The sequence below is a fragment of the Labeo rohita genome, chromosome 23, assembly GCF_022985175.1.
Source record: "Labeo rohita strain BAU-BD-2019 chromosome 23, IGBB_LRoh.1.0, whole genome shotgun sequence".
Classification (NCBI taxonomy): domain Eukaryota; kingdom Metazoa; phylum Chordata; class Actinopteri; order Cypriniformes; family Cyprinidae; genus Labeo; species Labeo rohita.
The window spans coordinates 6,238,308-6,258,084 of record NC_066891.1 but is presented as its reverse complement, the minus strand read 5'-3'; the positions used below and the strand labels follow the sequence as shown (position 1 = coordinate 6,258,084).

Here is a 19,777-nt window from a genome sequence, read left to right as displayed (position 1 = left end):
GGTTTGCTTCAATCATCAGGGGTTCACAGGAAGCACAGCCTTCATCTGAGAACTGATTTCCCTTGTATTTTTCAGCAACAACCCATGTCTGACCCACCTACGTTAGTACGCCATCACTTTGAAGTGATGTTACCGACGCCATGTTCAGAAACACATCATTAAAAATAAAAAATGCAACTTTAAACAACAGAAGAAAGGCAGAAGTCAAAATGACATTCAGGTTCATATTGATATCACACGTCGTACAGCTGTAAACACCCGGTGTTTGCTGTGTTTACATATTGAGACGAGAAGACGGGTATTATTACAGAAGCAGAAAACAAAAACAGGGCAGGTCAGCGCAGCCACATCTGTTGTTATGATGAAGAGAAATCATACACATTTACATTCATAGACCTGAGCGCAAACTGGAGAGCTGTTTACCCACTCCCACACTATTGCACTTTATTATTTCACAGCAGAAACAATCAAAGGCAGCCAAGCACGCAGCTCTCCTTTTAAATTTACATTTATGTTCTCCACTGACAGTTTCTTGACTATATGTGAATATATGGTGTTTGTTCTGGCTCTCTCTCTCGCTCTGGAGGCAGGTCTTCTAGTCATTGCTTAACCATTAAACGGCTCCGTCCAGCCCCTGGTTTATAATCTCTGACCGCTGCATTCAGCAGCATATGAGATAAAGTGCTTATCCAGATAGAGAGAGATGCTAGCTGGAGCTCTTCTTCTGATATTCCTGTCGCCCCTGGTAGCACAGGATCTTTGTAAAGGTAAAACATCTCAAGCTTTCCCAGGATCTTGTCCGAATTGGTGTCTGTTTGAGTGAAATTGTTTTCCTCTGATCTACGCACCTGCTGAGGGTTGGTTATTTGTTCTGAGTTTAGACTAGCAGCAGTCATTTTTAAATCTCACAGCTGGTTTTCACGGTGGAAAGAAAACCTGGTCTTTGAGCCATCTGAGAGGAAGAATAGCAGTGTTAAAGATGGATGAATGTACTAGAATATGTGTTTAATCAGCCAGAATTGAGCACTGGCAGATAATAATGTTTTTCGTTTTCAATTTAATTATTAAAATGGATGGATTTCAAAAAAAAAAAAAAAAAAGATGTTCAGGACAGATTTTGAGGCATACTTTAGCTCATAATCAATAGAAAGAAAGAAGAAAATACTGAAAAATATTTTCATGACACTTAGGAGCATAAATTCCCTAATTCTTATTTTAAAAATATTTTTTTTTTGTTTTAGATGAATGTCTATACATTTAGTATAGTTTTAGTTATTATAATACTTTTAGTACTTATTTTAGGAAGTTTTCAGTTTTGTTTTATTTTATATATATAATTTCATGTATTTTTTATTTTATATATAGTACTTACGTTATGGTATATGTAATGTATTTAATTTTTTATATATAGAATAAAACAATACTTTTAAATAAAAATAAAATATCTATTCGTTATAATGAAAATAAAGAGAAATGTGACATTTAATTAGTATTATTTTAGTATCACTGATATACTATTATAGTTTTTTAATTAATATTCTGAATTCGATTTGTTTGTGTTTTCTGTTTTTCTTTTCACTTTTATTTTAGATAGTTATAGTAATTTTGTTGTGTTTTTGTGATTATTATTAGTTTTAGTTTTTTAAAATGTCTATACAATTTTTTTTTATATTTTTTTATTTCAGTTTTATTAGTTTTAATTATTTTAATACTTTTAGTACTTATTTGTATTATATTATATATATTGTATTTAAATATTATAGTATATGTAATGCATTTGCATTTAATATAATAAAAGAAAAAAAATAAATTTAAATGTATTTGCATTTAATATAATAAAAGAAAAAAAAGAAATTTAAAATAAAACATTTTAAATAAAAACAAAAAGTAAATCTGTATTCATTATAATAAAAATAAAGAGAAATGTGACATTTAATTTTTCTTCTTTTTCACTTTTATTTTAGTTAGTTTTATTAATTTTGTTGTGTGATTCTGTATTTTTTACTACAGAATTGTTTTAGTTATTTTAATACTTTTAAGTTTTGTATTTTATGTATGTAATTTTATGTATTTTTTATTTTATGTATTTTGTTTTGTATATAGTATTTAAACATTATAGTGTAATGTATTTAAATTTAATATAATAAAAAAGACCAAAAATACATTTTAAATAAATATAAAAAGTAAAATATCTGTATTCATTATAATGAAAATAAAGTGTTTAGTATCACTGATATACTGTCATAGTTTTTTAATAATATTTTAAATTAGATTTTTTTCTGTTTTCTATTAAAAATAGAAAACAGAAAATTGTGTTGTTTTTTTTAAATTAATTTTTATTAGTTGTATTTTTGTATTTTATTTTGGTTTATTTTGTTTCAAGTAATTATTTTTTTACTAGTTTTTTTTTAGTTTAACACTGCATATTTAATGTACTTTGTAATTTAATGTAATGTTTTTGTTTTTTTTTTGAGAGAGAGAGATTCGCCGGCCAGGGAAAAGGCAACTCAATTCACGATAGTCAGGATACATTTAAAGCAAAGAAGAAAGTGAAAATGTTCAGAGGGAGTGTGAAATTACAGTGAACTGAAACTTCAAGAGAGTTTAAATGAGGACAAAATCATCGCTAAAGCCTCTAAACTGGTTTCTGCCACTTTGTTGCCTGACCAGAAAGACAGACTCAGTTACTTGTTTGGCATCTTATCTTATCTCATTCAGTTTGGTATCTTGAGAAATTACTGGGAAATAAAGTGACACATCAATTCCCTAACGAGAATCTTTTACGAGGATGGTAAATAAAGACTCACTCAGCAGAAGCCTTATCAGCCAAAAAAGAAATCAGCAAGTTCACAACAATAACAACAACCAATAATTTCTGTGAATAAATGAACTCTCTTTCTCTCTCTGTAGACAGTAAAGATGGATTTAAAGTCAGACTCAGCATTAAAACGGCACTTGGAAATGATGCTGTAGGTTTTGGTTTTGCTCTTTTCATTCAGATTGATGTCCATATCCTTCTTTTTATTCAAGTATATTGTGCAATTTGTTAAATAATGAAACTTTTTCTTCTCTCTATCTCAGTATGAGTGGAATGAGAGCGAGATGTTTCTCTTCAGATCGACTGTGGCATATGCCATGAGGAAACAAACTAAGCAAGACACGTATGAGTGAGTAGACCAGTGCTTTCCACCCACGAGCAGGTGACACACTTAACAGAAGATAATCAACAGCAAATCTGTTCAGTCCAAGGTTGTTTTTGTGATGACCACTTTGATTGTGATTGAAAACGTGAGCGGAATGATTTGACCGCAGCTGTTGAGCAAGAGCTGATGGCTTTCAGAATCAAATCTGTTTGTTCTTCATGCGTGGGTCAGGTTTTGTCATCCCTGTCAGGAAAAAAACGTCCTGGTAAACCAGTCAACGTTGCAACAGTGTGAAACATCGGGGTGCTGAAATGCAACATGTGTTTTCAGACAGCCAATCATGTGCTTTCTCAGTGCTTGCTTCATTAAATATTCATGTGCTTGTACAGCTGTAGATACTTTCAAGTGCTGGGTTTAGTTTCTCAGTTTTAGCACCTGAGGGAAACAGGTGGTGTGTTTCAGAAAACTTCAGATAGGTAAAGTGAATTATTTGGCAGCATTTCTAGATGGAAAAGCAGTTATTTAAAACTGGCCCGCTTGTTGAATGCTGTATTCAAATGAGAATATTATCTTAAACCATAACCCAAGGTTTACAGCCGTACAATGTGAAATCTCATAACATGACTAAGAGAAGTCAAGATTATATTAGGTTATACAAGATTATATTGTTTTGCACTGCATTACTTTGCATTGTTTTGCTTTGTGTTTCTTGGCATTGCTGTGCACTGGATTGCTTTGTGTTACATTACATTGCATTAAGTTAAATGACACGACGGAGGTTAACAATTTCAGCTAAACCAAAATTATATTGTGTTTTATTGCTTTGCATTGCTCCTCTTTGCTTTCTTTGCTTTGTTGCAGCATTATCTGGCCTTATGCTAACTTTCCCAACTAACAAAAATATTCAAAGAACATTTTGCTAACGTTCACATTAATAAGATTATGCAAACATTATCTCTGAATGTTCTCTGAACGTCCAAGACATCCGGTTTACAAAATGTTTTAAAAGTTTTTTTTTTTTCATGGTTATGCGAACGTTAAGAGAACATTCCACTTTATAATATTGTCTGATTTTTAAAATCATAATATTGTCTGGTTTTCAAAGGATGAATTTTGAGATTTTAAGTTTTCAGTTGATATATAATTTCTATATAATTGATATATAAATATATGATTTCTATTGCGTGATAGGGAAAAGGCAACGAAGAAAGTCTTTTTGTGACAAAGGTCAGAACTACTGTTAGGATGTAGATTTTTGAGATGCACTCTTGTCATTAATTAATCTATTACTTTTCCTACATAATTTGTAACACAAAAGAGTGGTAAAATATATATTTAGGAGTCTTAGACCTTTCCAACGATGTATAGTTTGTCTTGATTAGATTAGAATTTATTTGTAATATGGTTGTAACGAGGTGAATGAGACGAGATGCGAGCGGATCCATATGCGAGCTTTTATTAAAGGGACGTGACAAAGACATGGTCAGGCAGACAGGGTAAATCAATGGCAGACAGGTGTATGGACGGCGAGACAAGAATAATCCTTAAACAGGCGAGGGTCAAATCAGCGGCGAACGTAATCCGAGAGGGGCTAGGCAAGAGAGTGGTCAGACAAGCGAGAGATCAAAACAACGAGGTAAACAAGGAAACTAGACACGGGGAAAACTAGGAGAAACGCTTTGTAAGAATGAGAAACAATTCAATACTCGGCGAGGAGTGACAGGAAGACCGGGGTATTTATACAGTCTCTGATTGGACGGGGGGGAAGTGCAATGGCTGATGGGGAGTGTAGTCCGGGGTGTAGTGTGGCAGTCCGTGCGTTACAAAAACGCAAGAGCGACGTCTGGTGGTGAGCGGTCCGCAGCTCACTGACCAGATCATAACATAGCCCCCCCCCAAAGAGCGGCTTCCAGACGCTCCAAACAAACCACAGTCCAAGGGAGCGGTGGGGCGGGGGTTAGACAGAGCAAGGGCCGGAGGGCCAGGTCCCTGCGGAGGACCCGGTGATTGAGGCAGGACCGGCAGAGCAGGAACCCTCCAGGGCGGAGCCGGAGGCGGGACGGGCGACACAAGAGCCCTCCAGGGTGGAGCCGGAGGCGGGACGGGCGACACAAGAGCCCTCCAGGGTGGAACAGGAGGCGGGGCGATCCTCCAGGGCGGAACAGGAGGCGCAGCGGCCCTCCGGGGCGGAACAGGAGGCGCAGCGGCCCTCCGGGGCGGAACAGGACCCCGCTTTACGATCTGGGACCTGGGGAAAGCAGAGACAGAGGAGACAAACAGAGAAGGGAGAGAAGCAGAGAGCTTGTAGGGGGACGCCACCTCCAAGGGAGGATCCACAGCCATGGCTGACACCTCTGGAGGTATTGGCGCGGCTTCTCCGACCAAGTGGCACTCTGGAACAGGCTTGTGACCAGGCGAAAACTCTGGAGCTGGCTTGTGACCCAGCGGGAGCTCTGGAGCAGGCTTGTGACCGGACGGGAGCTCTGGAGCAGGCTTGTGACCGGACGGGAGCTCTGGAGCAGGCTTGTGACCGGACGGGAGCTCTGGAGCAGGCTTGTGACCAGGGAGCTCTGGAGCAGGCTTGTGACCAGACGGGAGCTGGGGCGGAGCAGGAAACCGCGTTATGGCCTGGGACCTGGAAACAGCAGAGACAGGGGAGGTAGAGAGAATATGGGGAGAGGCAGAGAGTCTGTAGGGGACGCCGCCTCCACGGGAGGATCCACAGCCGAAGCTGACACCTCAGGAGGCATTGGCGCGGCCTCTCCAACTGGCGGGGGCTCTGGAGTAGGCTTGTGCTTGGACAGGAGTTCTGGAGCAGGCTTGGGAGCAGACGTGACCCCAGAAGCACAATGTGCAGCCCACACACACCAGATGGCAATAGCCATTAAGGGTAGAGCAGCAGCGGGAGGTTGTGGTGGGTCCAGGGCGCTGGCTATCCCGATAGGCTGTGGTCTTGGGATGTCAGACGAGATGTGACTTGACTTGGGGTCTGGTGTGACTTGACTTGGGGACTGGGCATGACCTGACTCTGGGCCGTCAGACGGGTCATGGTAAGGCTCTGGGTGGCCAGACGAGACGTGGCTTGAGTCTGGGCCGTCAGGCGGGGCGTGGCTTGAGTCTGGGCCGTGGCGGGGCGTGGCTTGAGTCTGGGCCGTCAGGCGGGGCGTGGCTTGAGTCTGGGCCGTCAGGCGGGGCGTGGCTTGAGTCTGGGCCGTCAGGCGGGGCGTGGCTTGAGTCTGGGCCGTCAGGCGGGGCGTGGCTTGAGTCTGGGCCGTCAGGCGGGGCGTGGCTTGAGTCTGGGCCGTCAGGCGGGGCGTGGCTTGAGTCTGGGCCGTCAGGCGGGGCGTGGCTTGACTCTGGAACAGCCGCCTTGACATTGCTCGACTTGGAAGCTTGACTGGACTTGGAAGCTTGACTGGACTTGGAAGCTTGACTGGACTTGGAAGCTTGACTGGACTTGGAAGCTTGACTGGACTTGGGAGCTTGACTGGACTTGGGAGCTTGACTGGACTTGGGAGCTTGACTGGACTTGGGAGCTTGACTGGACTTGGGAGCTTGACTGGACTTGGGAGCTTGACTGGACTTGGGAGCTTGACTGGACTTGGGAGCTTGACTGGACTTGGGAGCTTGACTGGACTTGGGAGCTTGACTGGACGCTGAAGCTTGACGGGACGCTGAAGCTTGACGGGACGCTGAAGCTTGACGCTGAAGACTGGGAGACGGAAGCTGCATTATGACAGGACCTGACAACTAGGCTTGACTCACGAGGATCTGCAGAGGCCTGGCTTGCTTCAGGAATAACAGCTGTAACGTGACTTGGCTCAGGGACGACAGCTGTGACGTGACTTGGCTCAGGGACGACAGCTGTAACGTGACTTAACTCATGAGGAACAGCTGTGACTTGGCTTGACTCGTGGAGAACAAGAGCTTTGGTTTGACTTGACTCTGTTGTTTGACCGGACTTGGAAGCTTGACTTGACCCTGGGGTAGCAGCCGTGACGTGAAGGAGCGCCATTTTAGCTGCCCGTACAGCCATCAGGGGTGAATCCAGCACATGTGCCATCATGATAGGCCGCGATCTTGGGATGTCAGGCGGGACGTGACTTGACTCAGGAACCACGGCTGTGACTTTGCTTGACTCGGGAACCGCTTCAGGGAGGGCGGCCATGATGGGTGTAGACTCAGGAGCAGAAGACATGGCGTGAACAGGCTGTGACTTGACGGAGATGTCCTGAGCAGGCTGTGGTTTGGCTGACGTGGCGTTAGCGGGCGCCGGCCTGACTGACGGGGCTTTAGCGGGCGGAGGCTTTGGCGTGGCAGCCATTTTGTGCAGTGGCTCTGGCGTGGCAGCCATCTTGTGCAGTGGCTCAGGAAAGGTGGCTGTAACTTGACATGACGCAGGAAACACGGTTGCAATCTGACTTGACTTGGAAACTTGACTTGACTCAGGGAATGTAACTGTACCTTTAAATGGCTCTTGAGTGGCAGCTGTGACATGAAGGAGCTCTGTTTTCGCCTCCATCTTGTGAACGGGCTCTGCAGTCACCGCCATTGTGTGGACGCGTTCCGACGCGGCCGCCATTTTGTGAACGGGCACCGCTGTCGCCGCTACAGCGTTAACGCGCTCCGGCGCGGCCGCCATCTTGTGCGCGGGCTCTGCTGACGCCGCCATAGCATGAGCGCGCTCCGACACGGCCGCCATTTCTCGAGCGATCCAGGCGGCAAACTTGTTTGTGGCGTCGTGATCCGGCAAGACCGCTAGTTTGCGAGTGGGACGCGCGGTCGCCATTTCCGCGTTGTCGCGTTCCCTCTCCGCGACCCCCACAGTGCACAGCGAACCCACACACAATAATGCAAAGTTCAGGAACGCCTCCAACGACGAGCGCGGACCCTGGCGTCTCAGTCGCGCACGGAGGGGCTGGTTCACGCCGTCACAAAACACCTCAATCTTTATACAGTCCGGGAGAGTGGAATAATTCGAAATTGCAATAAACTCACGGATATACTGTTCGAGTGTGTGTGTCTTCTGTTTGATCCGGGAGAGAATTCTGTCTGTGTCCGTATCGGCTGATTGTCCGGGGGTGAAGCTGCTGGATCCTGTGTTGGCCGAGTATTCTGTAACGAGGTGAATGAGACGAGATGCGAGCGGATCCATATGCGAGCTTTTATTAAAGGGACGTGACAAAGACATGGTCAGGCAGACAGGGTAAATCAATGGCAGACAGGTGTATGGACGGCGAGACAAGAATAATCCTTAAACAGGCGAGGGTCAAATCAGCGGCGAACGTAATCCGAGAGGGGCTAGGCAAGAGAGTGGTCAGACAAGCGAGAGATCAAAACAACGAGGTAAACAAGGAAACTAGACACGGGGAAAACTAGGAGAAACGCTTTGTAAGAATGAGAAACAATTCAATACTCGGCGAGGAGTGACAGGAAGACCGGGGTATTTATACAGTCTCTGATTGGACGGGGGGGGAAGTGCAATGGCTGATGGGGAGTGTAGTCCGGGGTGTAGTGTGGCAGTCCGTGCGTTACAAAAACGCAAGAGCGACGTCTGGTGGTGAGCGGTCCGCAGCTCACTGACCAGATCATAACAATGGTGAAGTAAACGTAGGCGTCCCACAGAGCGGACGGTGACAGTTAAAGGGTTAAGCCATACAAATTGTAATACCCGGGGTTCCGGGTACTAAGACATTTCAGAAGAAAAATAAAAAGAATTAAAACCAAGATTATATTACATTATATTGCTTTGCATTCCATTCAGTTACATTACATGAAAGGCATTAATAATTTTAGATAAAGCAAGATTATATTTTAAGTTTTATTGTTTGCATTGTGTTTGTTGTTTCATTGCATTGAGTTGCATTCTTTTGTTACATTGCTTTGCATTATATTTGTCTCATATTTCATTGTATTACGTTATGTTACAAGACAGAAAGGTTAACCATTTCAGGTAAACCAAGATCATTTAGTTATATTTGCATTTGTCGTGTTGCTTTTTATAGTTTTGTGTTGCAGAATTGCTTTGCGTTACTCTATTATGTTATATTGCATTGCTTTACATTATTATGGCCATTTTTACAAGATGTAATATTGGTCTCGGGGGGTTCCCCAGAACATGTCTGTGAACTTTCAGCTAAAAATAGTGCAGAATGCACAGCTCCCCTGTGCAGAAATTGTAAGCATATTATTATTGGGCGGAGCCTAAACAATGTGATGTCAATCAAAACAGAACGCCTAGTCAGACTGATTTGGTTTAATCGGGATTAAAAAATAAGGAGTGGTTGGATTTTTATCATTGTAGGGAGGTTGTGTTCACACACTGCCAGCACACATTTATGTCCAAAATGGATTTTGCATAATAGTACCCTTTAACAATTTCTGAGAAACCAAGATTATATTGTGCTTTATTGCTTTGCTTTGAATTGCACAGCATTGTTTTGCACTGCATTGCATTACATGACAGAGATGTTAATTTCAGATAAACCAAGATTCTATTGTTATATTGCTCTGCATTGCATTGTATTGTGTTTGTCGCATTCCACTGCTTTGCTTTGCATTGTATTGTGTTATTGCAGCGTTGCTTTGTGCTATTTTTGCATATACGTTAAAGATAAACTGAGATTGTTACATTATTTTGCTCTGCCTTGCATTGCATTGTTGCACGTTGCATTGTCATGTCGTGCGTTACATTATATCACACTGTTTTACATTACCTGAAAAATAACAGACGGGCTTACAATTTCAAGCGTTAAATCTTAATATCCAGCCATTTTTGGAATCGTCTGCCATAACATTCTACTCACCGCTTATCAGCCTTTGGCATCACTGGTAGAGATTTCCTCTGGCTAACATCATTTCTTAGCACAAGGCAGTAATTTGTATCTATTGAGGAACATAGATCATGTACTGTTCCAGTCTAACGCGGTGTGTCCCCCAAGGCTACAATCACCGCCCTCTCCTCTTTCCAATTTATATGCCTCCCCTTCGGCAAATAATTTGACGGCACGGTCTCAGATTCCATTGCTACGCTGCTGACACGCAAATCTATATCAGCTCCCAGGCCAAAGCTGCGTTTCCACAGCCTTCCCTATCTTCTTGATTTTCTTGTAGTGTTTCTTTTCTTTTTCTCACTTAGAGAGAGGGATTTGAACAAACTCATAACCCTAAGTAGCAAACTTTCGGCATGCGTCTCATTCCACTCCATTTGCCATAAAGATAATGCCTCAGTGAGGTGTGCTATTACTTTTCTAAGTGCTCAAACTTGTGATTTTCACCCTGTGAACATACAATAGGTGAAACAGCATAGCAACATAGTAACAATCACGTTTGTATAAGAAATTACCGTTCACATAGCTTAAAAAAAAAAATATTTTCATAAAGATTCATTTAGTGTCATCATTTAGGGACTTTAATGAAATGAAGCATCACTTTCACAGTGTGATACATTTAACCAAGTTATTTATATCACATATTATTCATTTGACAGATAATTTAAGACACTTTTTAAATGAAAAATCATTAAGAATCTACTTCCATGAGATAAATTATGCATTTAAAATGAAATCTGGCAGAAAATACCACATATCAGGTAACCGCTACCTCTATAGGTTTTTTCTTCAAATGAGTTATGATGTGCAATGAATAGATATCATTTTGTTTAAAGACGGGTTATTATCAAAGCCCTATGATCCTGTAGTCATTTTACAATTTCAGTAATAACAGTGATCATCTACAGGTTAAAAGAAAAATGCATGATGTCATTTTAGGCCTGACCTGTTTTAGTGGATTGAATATGTATTTTTTAATCAGTGTTTTTCCCTTCAATTATATTCATTGCTACTGAGCCGCTCTTGGATAAGGGAAAGCGCGACTGATTAATTTAACCGGTGTAATTACGCGCCGATATAGACACTAATGGGTCAAGGGAAATCAATTGCGGTTAACCTTTCCCAGCCAGATATCGGCCCCTAACGATTGTGAAATCTCACAGCTGAAGTGTTGCAGAGATGCTTGAGGCTTGTTTGTGAGAGAACCGCAGTATTGATTGATGCCGGTCTGCTGGAAAGGGAGCGTGTGCTTCTTTTGCAGCGTCATGTTACATTGATGAGATGCTGTTTGTGCTTGATTCTTATTGGCTGCATTCAGTATATAACGAGAAATGTCTGCTGGCATTAGTGCTTGAATTAGCATGGCAAAAAAAAGTGTTCATTAATATCTAAGCATCTTTAAAACAAGCATCTAAGCATATCGAAGCATCTTTAAAACATATCTTGAATACATTTACTTGAGAAGCAAAAGACTACAGGACTGTTTAAGATGTTGGGGTTCGTGAGATTTTGGGGAGTTGAGGTTCGATCAAAAACACAGTAAAAATAGTAATATTGTGAAAAAATGATTGTATATTAAAATAAATGTTCTCTGTTTGAATATATTTTAAGATGTAATTTATTCCTGTGATCAAAGCTGAATTTTCAGCATCGTAACTCCAGTCTTCAGTGTCGCAAAATCCTTCAGAATTCTTTCAAATATGCTAAATTGCTGCTCAGCAAACATTTCTAATTATTATAAATGTTGAAAACAGCTGTGCTGCTTTCTATTTTTGTCTAAAAGTGATCTATTTTAGGATTCTTTGATGAAAAAAAACACATTTTGTAGTATTATAAATGTCTTTACTGTCACTCTTGATCAATTTAGTATATTCTTGCTCAATAATAGTATTAATAAAAGAATTTTCAAACACAAAAAAAATTTAATTCTGACCTCAAGTATGTATGTTATTTTATTTATTCATTTAATTAGTTAGTAAATAGATAATTTGGGAGATGTTGAAGGGCTCATGCCTTTTTATGTCCATTAGGATGTATTATCAGTCACACAGGTGATATTAGTAGGAAGGACAATCTCATTCTAGTGCATTTTAAACATTTATGATCGCTGAAGCTCAATTTTCAACCTTTATGCGTTCACTAGATTTAAATTAGAAAAATGAGAAAGAGAAAAAGTAATTTGCATATGAGTTTAAAAAGATGAACTCAAAAAATGTCTCTGGAAAAAAATATCCTACAAAATTTTGCTGCGCATACTCAAAAAAAAGACTTTTATAAGTATATTAGTATAATAGTTTTATTACTTTAAGTGCTTTTTTTATGATGCTATGATTTAAAAAAAAAAAAAAAAAAGTTTTTCCAGTACTGCACCAAATTCACCAGTAACATTATTTCTAATTTTCAATTTTTTTCAGCATTACAAACATACTGGTGTGCAATGATACACAAAGAGTGTCGTTCGTGTTCGTGGTGACATCACCAGATGATCCAGCCAATATGATCCCCAAAGCAGAAGTAGAAAAAGCAGTGAGGTGAGTCAACTCTCTGTGCTAAGGTTTATAGGTTTAGACTTTATGTGCTGATGGCTTACTAGATGGTACACAGCACATGGTTGACAACGTGACAGTACTGCAAAAAATTATGGCTCTGTTTCAAATCCCCCAAGTGAGCTGGTATGCTTGAATGCTGACTACATGCAAATATTTCAAAGTTTTAAAAGTATATTTAAAAAAAAAAACTGAACTTACAGATAATGAAATATTAATGAAATAAAATGCCATTTCTGTGTATTTAAAGAGAGTAAACATTTTTTAGCACACTTCAGTGCACTTTTAAAAAGTGCATTTTCTAATAATGTCAAATTAAAAGTTTTATATTTTAAAGTATATTTTAATTCATTATGCTTTTGCTGTACTTTAAAGAAATACAGTTTGATGTTTTTACTAACATGCTAAAGCATGTCTTGTTTACTAAAAATGATCAAAATTAAGTGAAAACTTGTGTGTACATTTAATATACTTACTGCATAAAAAATGCAAAAGAGTGTTTTCCCAAAAGTGTGTTAGCTTGCCACAATTCCAGATTTAAATAAGCACAAAATAGTATTGTGTTATCATAATTTTCGGTATTAAAAATAAAATAATGAAAACATCTTAATTTCTTGTAACACTTTATTTTGATAGCCCACTTTAGACATTCTACTAACAGTAAGTAAATTTGCAACTGCATGTCAACTAGTCATTAGAGTATTAGTAGACTGTCTGCTTAATATCTTCTAACACTCTTCTAAAACTTTTCAGGTACATGTCACCTTATTCTACTGGCCCTAAACCTAACCTAACAGTCTGCTCTGAGAGTATGTAGTTGCAAATGAATGAGAATTAGTTGACATGTAGTTGCAAAGTTACTTAAAGTTAGTAGACTGTCTAAAGTAGACTATCAAAATAAAGTGTAACCTAATTTCTTTGTTTGCCGTTTAACATTAATATTTTCCAAGTGTTTTTACACAATTCATCTAGGATGTATGTGATAATCATGAATTTGGACCAAAAACAAGATATCTTGTATCAGCATACTTTTGTAATTTTGCCACCTATTTAGAACAGCCTTTGCATAAGGAGCACAGCTTTGAGGTTTGAGGCAATGCTTAAAGAATTAGTTCAATCCTAAATTAAAGTTTGCTGATCATTTGTGACCCTGGACCACAAAACCAGTCTTAAGTAGCATGGGTATATTTGTAGCAATAGCCAACAATACATTGTATGGGTCAAAATTATAGTTTTTTCTTTTCAAAAATCATTAGGATATTAAGTAAAGATCACGTTACATGAAAATATTTTGTACATTTCCTACTGTAAATATATCAAAACATAATCTTTGATTAGCAATATGCATTGCTAAAAACTTAATTTGGACAACTTTAAAAGTGGTTATCTCAATATTTCAGATTCCAGATTTCAAAACAGTCGTATCTTGGCCAAATATTGTCATATCCTAACAAACCATACATCAATGGAAAGCTTATTTATTCAGCTTTCATATGTATAAATCTTAATGACCCTTATGGCTGATTGTGTGGTCCAGTTTTACATTTACTCACCCCCATGTCATCCAAGATGTTCATGTCATTCTTTCTTAAGTTAAAAAGAAAGGTTTTTGAGGAAAACATTCCAGGATTTTTCAATGGGGATCATCAGGTTGAAGGTCCAAACTGTAGTTTCAATGCAGCTTCAAAGGGCTATACATGATCCCAACCAACGTACCAAAATGATCAGTCATTTTCTAAAAAAAAAATAAAAATGTATATACTTTTTTAACCACAAATGCTTGTCTTGCACTAGCTCTGTGATGCACGTCTGCGACTTCATGCATTACATAATCATGGTTCAAAAAGGTAGGGTAGGGGGAAAAAAACTCATTTTCAACTTCAAAATCATCTGACAACATTGTTTTACCTTTTTTTGTAATGGGCGTTTGACTTTTTTTGCAACATGAAGTGTGAAGTCGTGGATCTTTTTTTTTTTTTTAAATGACCGATCATTTCACTAGAAAAGACCCTTATTCCTTGGCTGGGATCGTGTATAGCCCTTTGAAGCTGCACTGAAACTGCAGTTTGGACCTTCAACCTGTTGATCCCCATTGAAGTCCACTATATGGAGAAACATCCTGGAATGTTTTCCTCAAAAACCTAATTTCTGTTTGACTGAAGAAAGAAAGACATGAACATTTTGGATGACATGGGAGTGAGTAAATTATCAGAAAATTTTAATTTTGGCGTTAACTTAACCTTTAAGCCTTCAAATCAGCTTTTTTTATTTATTTATTTATTATTTTAATCATCATTAAAGATACTGGGCATCTAGATTTGTGCTAGATTGTTTCTCCTTTAGCATGCCGGACCCCTCACACATTATCCATTATTCCAGGCTGAATAAGCATCGCATAAACAGTGCGTTCCTGTTATCGGACATGACCCTAGAGTTCGTTGGAATCCCACCAACGTTGGAGGCCCCAATCACGTACGAAACTCAACCGTGGCTCATCGTGTTCGGGGTGGTCATTGGTGCTGTGGCCATAGGGATTGTGGCTTTACTGATGTCCACAGCAAGCAAAAAACGACGGTCAGTAATGCTCTTTCGACAAACCATTCAGATAGTGTTAAATGTGTTAAATGCACCTGTTATAAACATCACTGCAAAATATAAATGTGTTTTTCAGTATGTTTGTCTTTTTTTGTCTAAACATTTTAAAATCAAGATACATGAGAAGCAAAATGACAAGATATTAAGTCTTGTTTTTGGAAAAATGTATTAAAACTAAGTGACTTTATGCTTGAAAACAAGAGTAAATATCTGCCAACTTAAACTGAATTTCCCTTTAAATTAAGTTCATTTTTCTGACTCCGCTGGCAGATATTTTTTCTTGTTTTAACCATACACTTGTCAGAAAACAAGACTTAATATATCTTAAGTAATTTTGCTTCTCAAGTAAACGTATCTTGATCTATAAGAATGTTTTGATATTTGAACTGGAAAACAAGACAAAATGCAGAAGAACATCAATTTAAAGTGATCCATCTCAACTGATCTGACACAAGACAGACTGAGATTTAACCAAGCATTTAACATGCATCTCAAATGCATATCCTGTGCCCATATATGATCAGATTTGATCTCCAATGTCATATATGTTGATGATATGAGCTTTTCCTTATTTACGTTAGGCTATTCTTAGTTTTCTTTTAATGTTGCATGGAGCTGGTTTAAACACTTGTTTTAGTGCAGTGTTTGATTGACAGGTGAGTAGGCGGTTGTTTGTTGTTGTCTGAGATGCATTAGCATTTAAAGTGCAAATGTAATGTAGTCACATACATTTTTAGTACCTCTGAATGAGGTTTCAGTGATTGGATCATAAGTCATTTTGTGTGTGTCTGTATTTAATGCGGTCTACTTGTTATTGGATCACCCGAGAGGGATGTTAATACTAATGTTTAGGAGTAACAAACTAAAAGCAGCAATGGTGACAACATTTTTTCATTCAAAAACACTAAACACAGAAAACATGCATACATTTGGACATAATTGGATTGTTAGTTATTTAAAATTATTCAATTTAAAATTAATGTAGTTAGGATTGTTAACTTGTAGTTTGGCTGTATACCTATTTAACTTTAAAAAAAAAAAGTCTGAATCATGAGATATAAACTCACAATTGTGGGAAAAAGTCGGAAACTTGAGATATAAACTCGCAATTGTGAGAGAAATACGGAATCTTTAGAAATAAATGCAAAATTGTGGGGAAAAGTCGGAATCGTGAGATATAAACTCGTAATTGTGGGAAAAAGTCGGAAACTTGAGATATAAACTCGCAATTGTGAGAGAAAGTCGGAATCTTGAAATATAAATGCAAAATTGTGGGAAAAAGTTTGAATCGTGAGATATAAACTCATAATTGTGGGAAAAAGTCTGAATCGTGAGATATAAACTTGTAATTGTGGGAAAAAGTCGGAAACTTGAGATATAAACTCGCAATTGTGAGAGAAATACGGAATCTTTAGAAATAAATGCAAAATTGTGGGAAAAATTGGCATCATGAGATATAAACTCACAATTGTGGAAAAAAGTTGGAATCGTGAGATATAAACTCGTAATTGTGGGAAAAAGTCGGAATCTTGAGATATAAACGCAAAATTGTGGGAAAAAGTCAGAATTGTGAGATATAAACTCGCAAATGTGGGAAAAAGTCGAAATCTTGAGATATAAACTCGCAACTGTGAGAGAAAGTCGGAATCTTGAGATATAAATGCAAAATTGTGGGAAAAAGGCGGAATCATGAGATTTAAAATCACAATTGTGGGAAAAAGTTGGAATCGTGAGATATAAACTCGTAATTGTGGGAAAAAGTCTGAATCATGAGATATACACTCACAGTTGTGGGAAAAGGTCGGAATCTTGAGATATAAACTTGCAATTGTGACAGAAAGTCGGAATCATGAGCTATAAACTTGAAATTGCGGGGAAAAAGTCTGGATCGTGAGATAAAAAACTTGCAATTGTGGGAAAAAGTTTGAATAAGTATGGGATAAGTAGCTTGTAGCTTTGAAAACTAGTTTCAAAGTAGCTTCCCCAGCAGTGGTTAATATCAGGTACAAACAGTGTCTTGGACATGCCTTACTGTTAGGTGCCTCCTGTTTGATGTGTCTGACCTGTTTATGATGGTTTATTCACCACAGAGCCAAAGAAAACGCTGCTGGTCTTTCAGAAGAGGATGAAGGAATAGTCAAAGAGAATGGAACTGCACTTTCAGGTCTTGGCGGGAGAGAAGGCGTCTTTAATCAAGCGTTCTCAAATGACGACCGCTTCACCCAGCTGTAGACAGTGACGACAGCCAAAGAGAAATAGCAAAGCCATTCAGTATCACTTAACCTATAAAATGCTTCACATATATCAAAGAATGTCATTAGTTTATAGCCTACTCTTGACTGTCCTGGCCTGCCCAGAAAGAAGATTAAGTATTTATATATTACTTTGAGTTTTGCAGCTGTTAGTTTCAAAACTAACACTGTGTCCTAATCAAATGTGATACAGATTCTGTTTCAGAAATGGAAAAACAGAATTTTTTTGAGAAAATGTTTTAGAAATGTATTTCTGTGACATCACAGCTGAAACAACATACAAGGTATGACAATTATAAGGTACTGAAAGGCACTGATTATGTTCTGTATTAAATGTTAAAAGGGTCTAATGTGATTTGGAATATATAGCCATACTGAAAATGACAATGGACAATTTATCTTAGATCTAAAAAATAATTTTGAAGAAAATATTAATGTTTAAACTTTGAACTCAGTGTGAGTGTATTCCATGACAAAAATGGTTTCAGTCACTCAGTATGTATTTTAAATAATGTTAAAAGTGGGTTAATATTTATGAATTTGATTATGTATTTACTATGGAAGTTCCGACATGGAACAAAAATATGAAAAAGGTAAAGGCTTTTTTCAGATTTTTTTTTTTTCTCTGAGTTTAGATTGTATCTCACAGTTAGGACTTTTTTCTTTCAATTCTGAGAAAAAAGTGAATTATGAGATATGAAGTCAAAATTGCAAGATATAAACCCTGAATTCTGAGGAAAAAGCCAAACTTGTGAGATATAAAGGTAGAATTGCAAGATATGAACAGAATTGCAAGAGTTAAACTCAAAATGACAGGAAGCAAACTCACAATTATGAGTTTATAACTTGCAGCTGCAAGATATAAACTTGCAATTGTGGGAAAAAGTCGGAATTTTAAGATATAAACACGCAATTGTGGGAAAAAGTCAGAATCTTGATATATAAACTCGCAATTGTGGGGAAAGGTCAGAATCGTGAGCTATAAACTCGCAATTGTGGGAAAAAGTTGGAATTGTGAGATATAAACTTGCAATTGTGGGAAAAGTATGAATCTTTAGATGTAAACTTGAAATTGTGGGGAAAAGTCGGAATCTTATATATAAACTCGCAATTGTGGGAAAAGGATGAAATCGTGAGATATAAACTTGAAATTATGGGGAAAAGTCAGAATCGTGAGATATAAACTTGCAATTGTGGGAAAAAGTTGGAATCGTGAGATATAAACTCGCAATTGTGGGAAAAAGTCAGAATTGTGAGATATAATCTCGCAATTGTGGGAAAAAGTCAGAATTGTGAGATATAAACTCAAAATTGTGGGAAAAAGTCGGAATTGTGAGATATAAACTCGAAATTGTGGGGAAAAGTTAGAACTGTGAGATATAAACTCGAAATTGTGGGGAAAAGTCGGAATCATGAGATATAAACTCGCAATTGTGGGAAAAGGATGAAATAGTGAAATATAAACTTGAAATTGTGGGGAAAAGTCGGAATCTTTAGATATAAACTTGCAATTGTAGAAGAAAGTCGGAATCGTGAGATATAAACTCAAAATTGTGGGAAAACTCAGAATTGTGAGATATAAACTTGCAATTGTGGGAAGAAGTCGGAATTTGTAGATATAAACTCACAATTTTGAGAAAAACTCAGAATCATAAAATATAAACTTGCAATTGTGGAAAAAAAGTTGGAATCTTTAGATATAAACTAGCAATTGTGGAAAAAAGACGAAATCGTGAGATATAAACTCGCAATTGTGTGAAAAATGCGCAATTGTGAGATATAAACTTGCAACTGTGGGAAAAAGTCAGAATCATGAGATATAAACTCGCAATTGTGGGAAAAAGTTGGAATCGTGAGATATAAGCTTGCAATTGTTGGTAAAAAATTCTGAATTGTAAGATATAAAGAGATATAAACTGAGGAAAAAAAGTCAGACTATTGACATAAAAAGTTGCGTTTATCTTTTTAATATTTTAATTTGTGACAGAAATAAACTTACCCTATCCATTTGATTATGCACTTATCCATTTCATTCTCAGAGAGAGAGAGAGACCTGCCCACACAGTCTGGCTGGAGATTTTTGATTGATTTTGACACGTTTCATAGCTGTGGCGCATCTGGTGTGGACAGAAAATCACTTATTATTGGAATCTCATCACGTTGCATCTGGTTAAGACACGGTGTAACATCAGTATACTAGTAAACTACTAAAAGCTGCCAAAATAGTTAAAAGCAGTTATTTTGTAGTTAATTTTTAGCTATTTAGTAAAGCCCTTCAATACATCCCACCCCATCTTCCTGTTTAAATGGGAAATATGCCAACTTAGGAAAGAAAATTGTGCTTGTCAAACATTCATAAGGTTTTTAATTCAGCTGACAATGCTATAGGGTAATCTGTAGCATATGCTGAC

General features: G+C 38.2%; 1 protein-coding gene across 1 annotated transcript; it reads left to right on the top strand.

The window, feature by feature from the left end:
• Nucleotides 1-637: 637 nt before the first annotated feature.
• On the top strand, nucleotides 638-19,378 carry cltrn (collectrin, amino acid transport regulator). Its single transcript, XM_051095952.1, has 6 exons — nucleotides 638-767; nucleotides 2,911-2,969; nucleotides 3,082-3,167; nucleotides 12,388-12,504; nucleotides 14,899-15,093; nucleotides 17,205-19,378. The coding sequence occupies exons 1-6, from the start codon at nucleotides 704-706 to the stop codon at nucleotides 17,344-17,346; spliced, it is 663 nt and encodes a 220-aa protein (XP_050951909.1). The 5' UTR covers nucleotides 638-703; the 3' UTR covers nucleotides 17,347-19,378.
• Nucleotides 19,379-19,777: the final 399 nt, after the last annotated feature.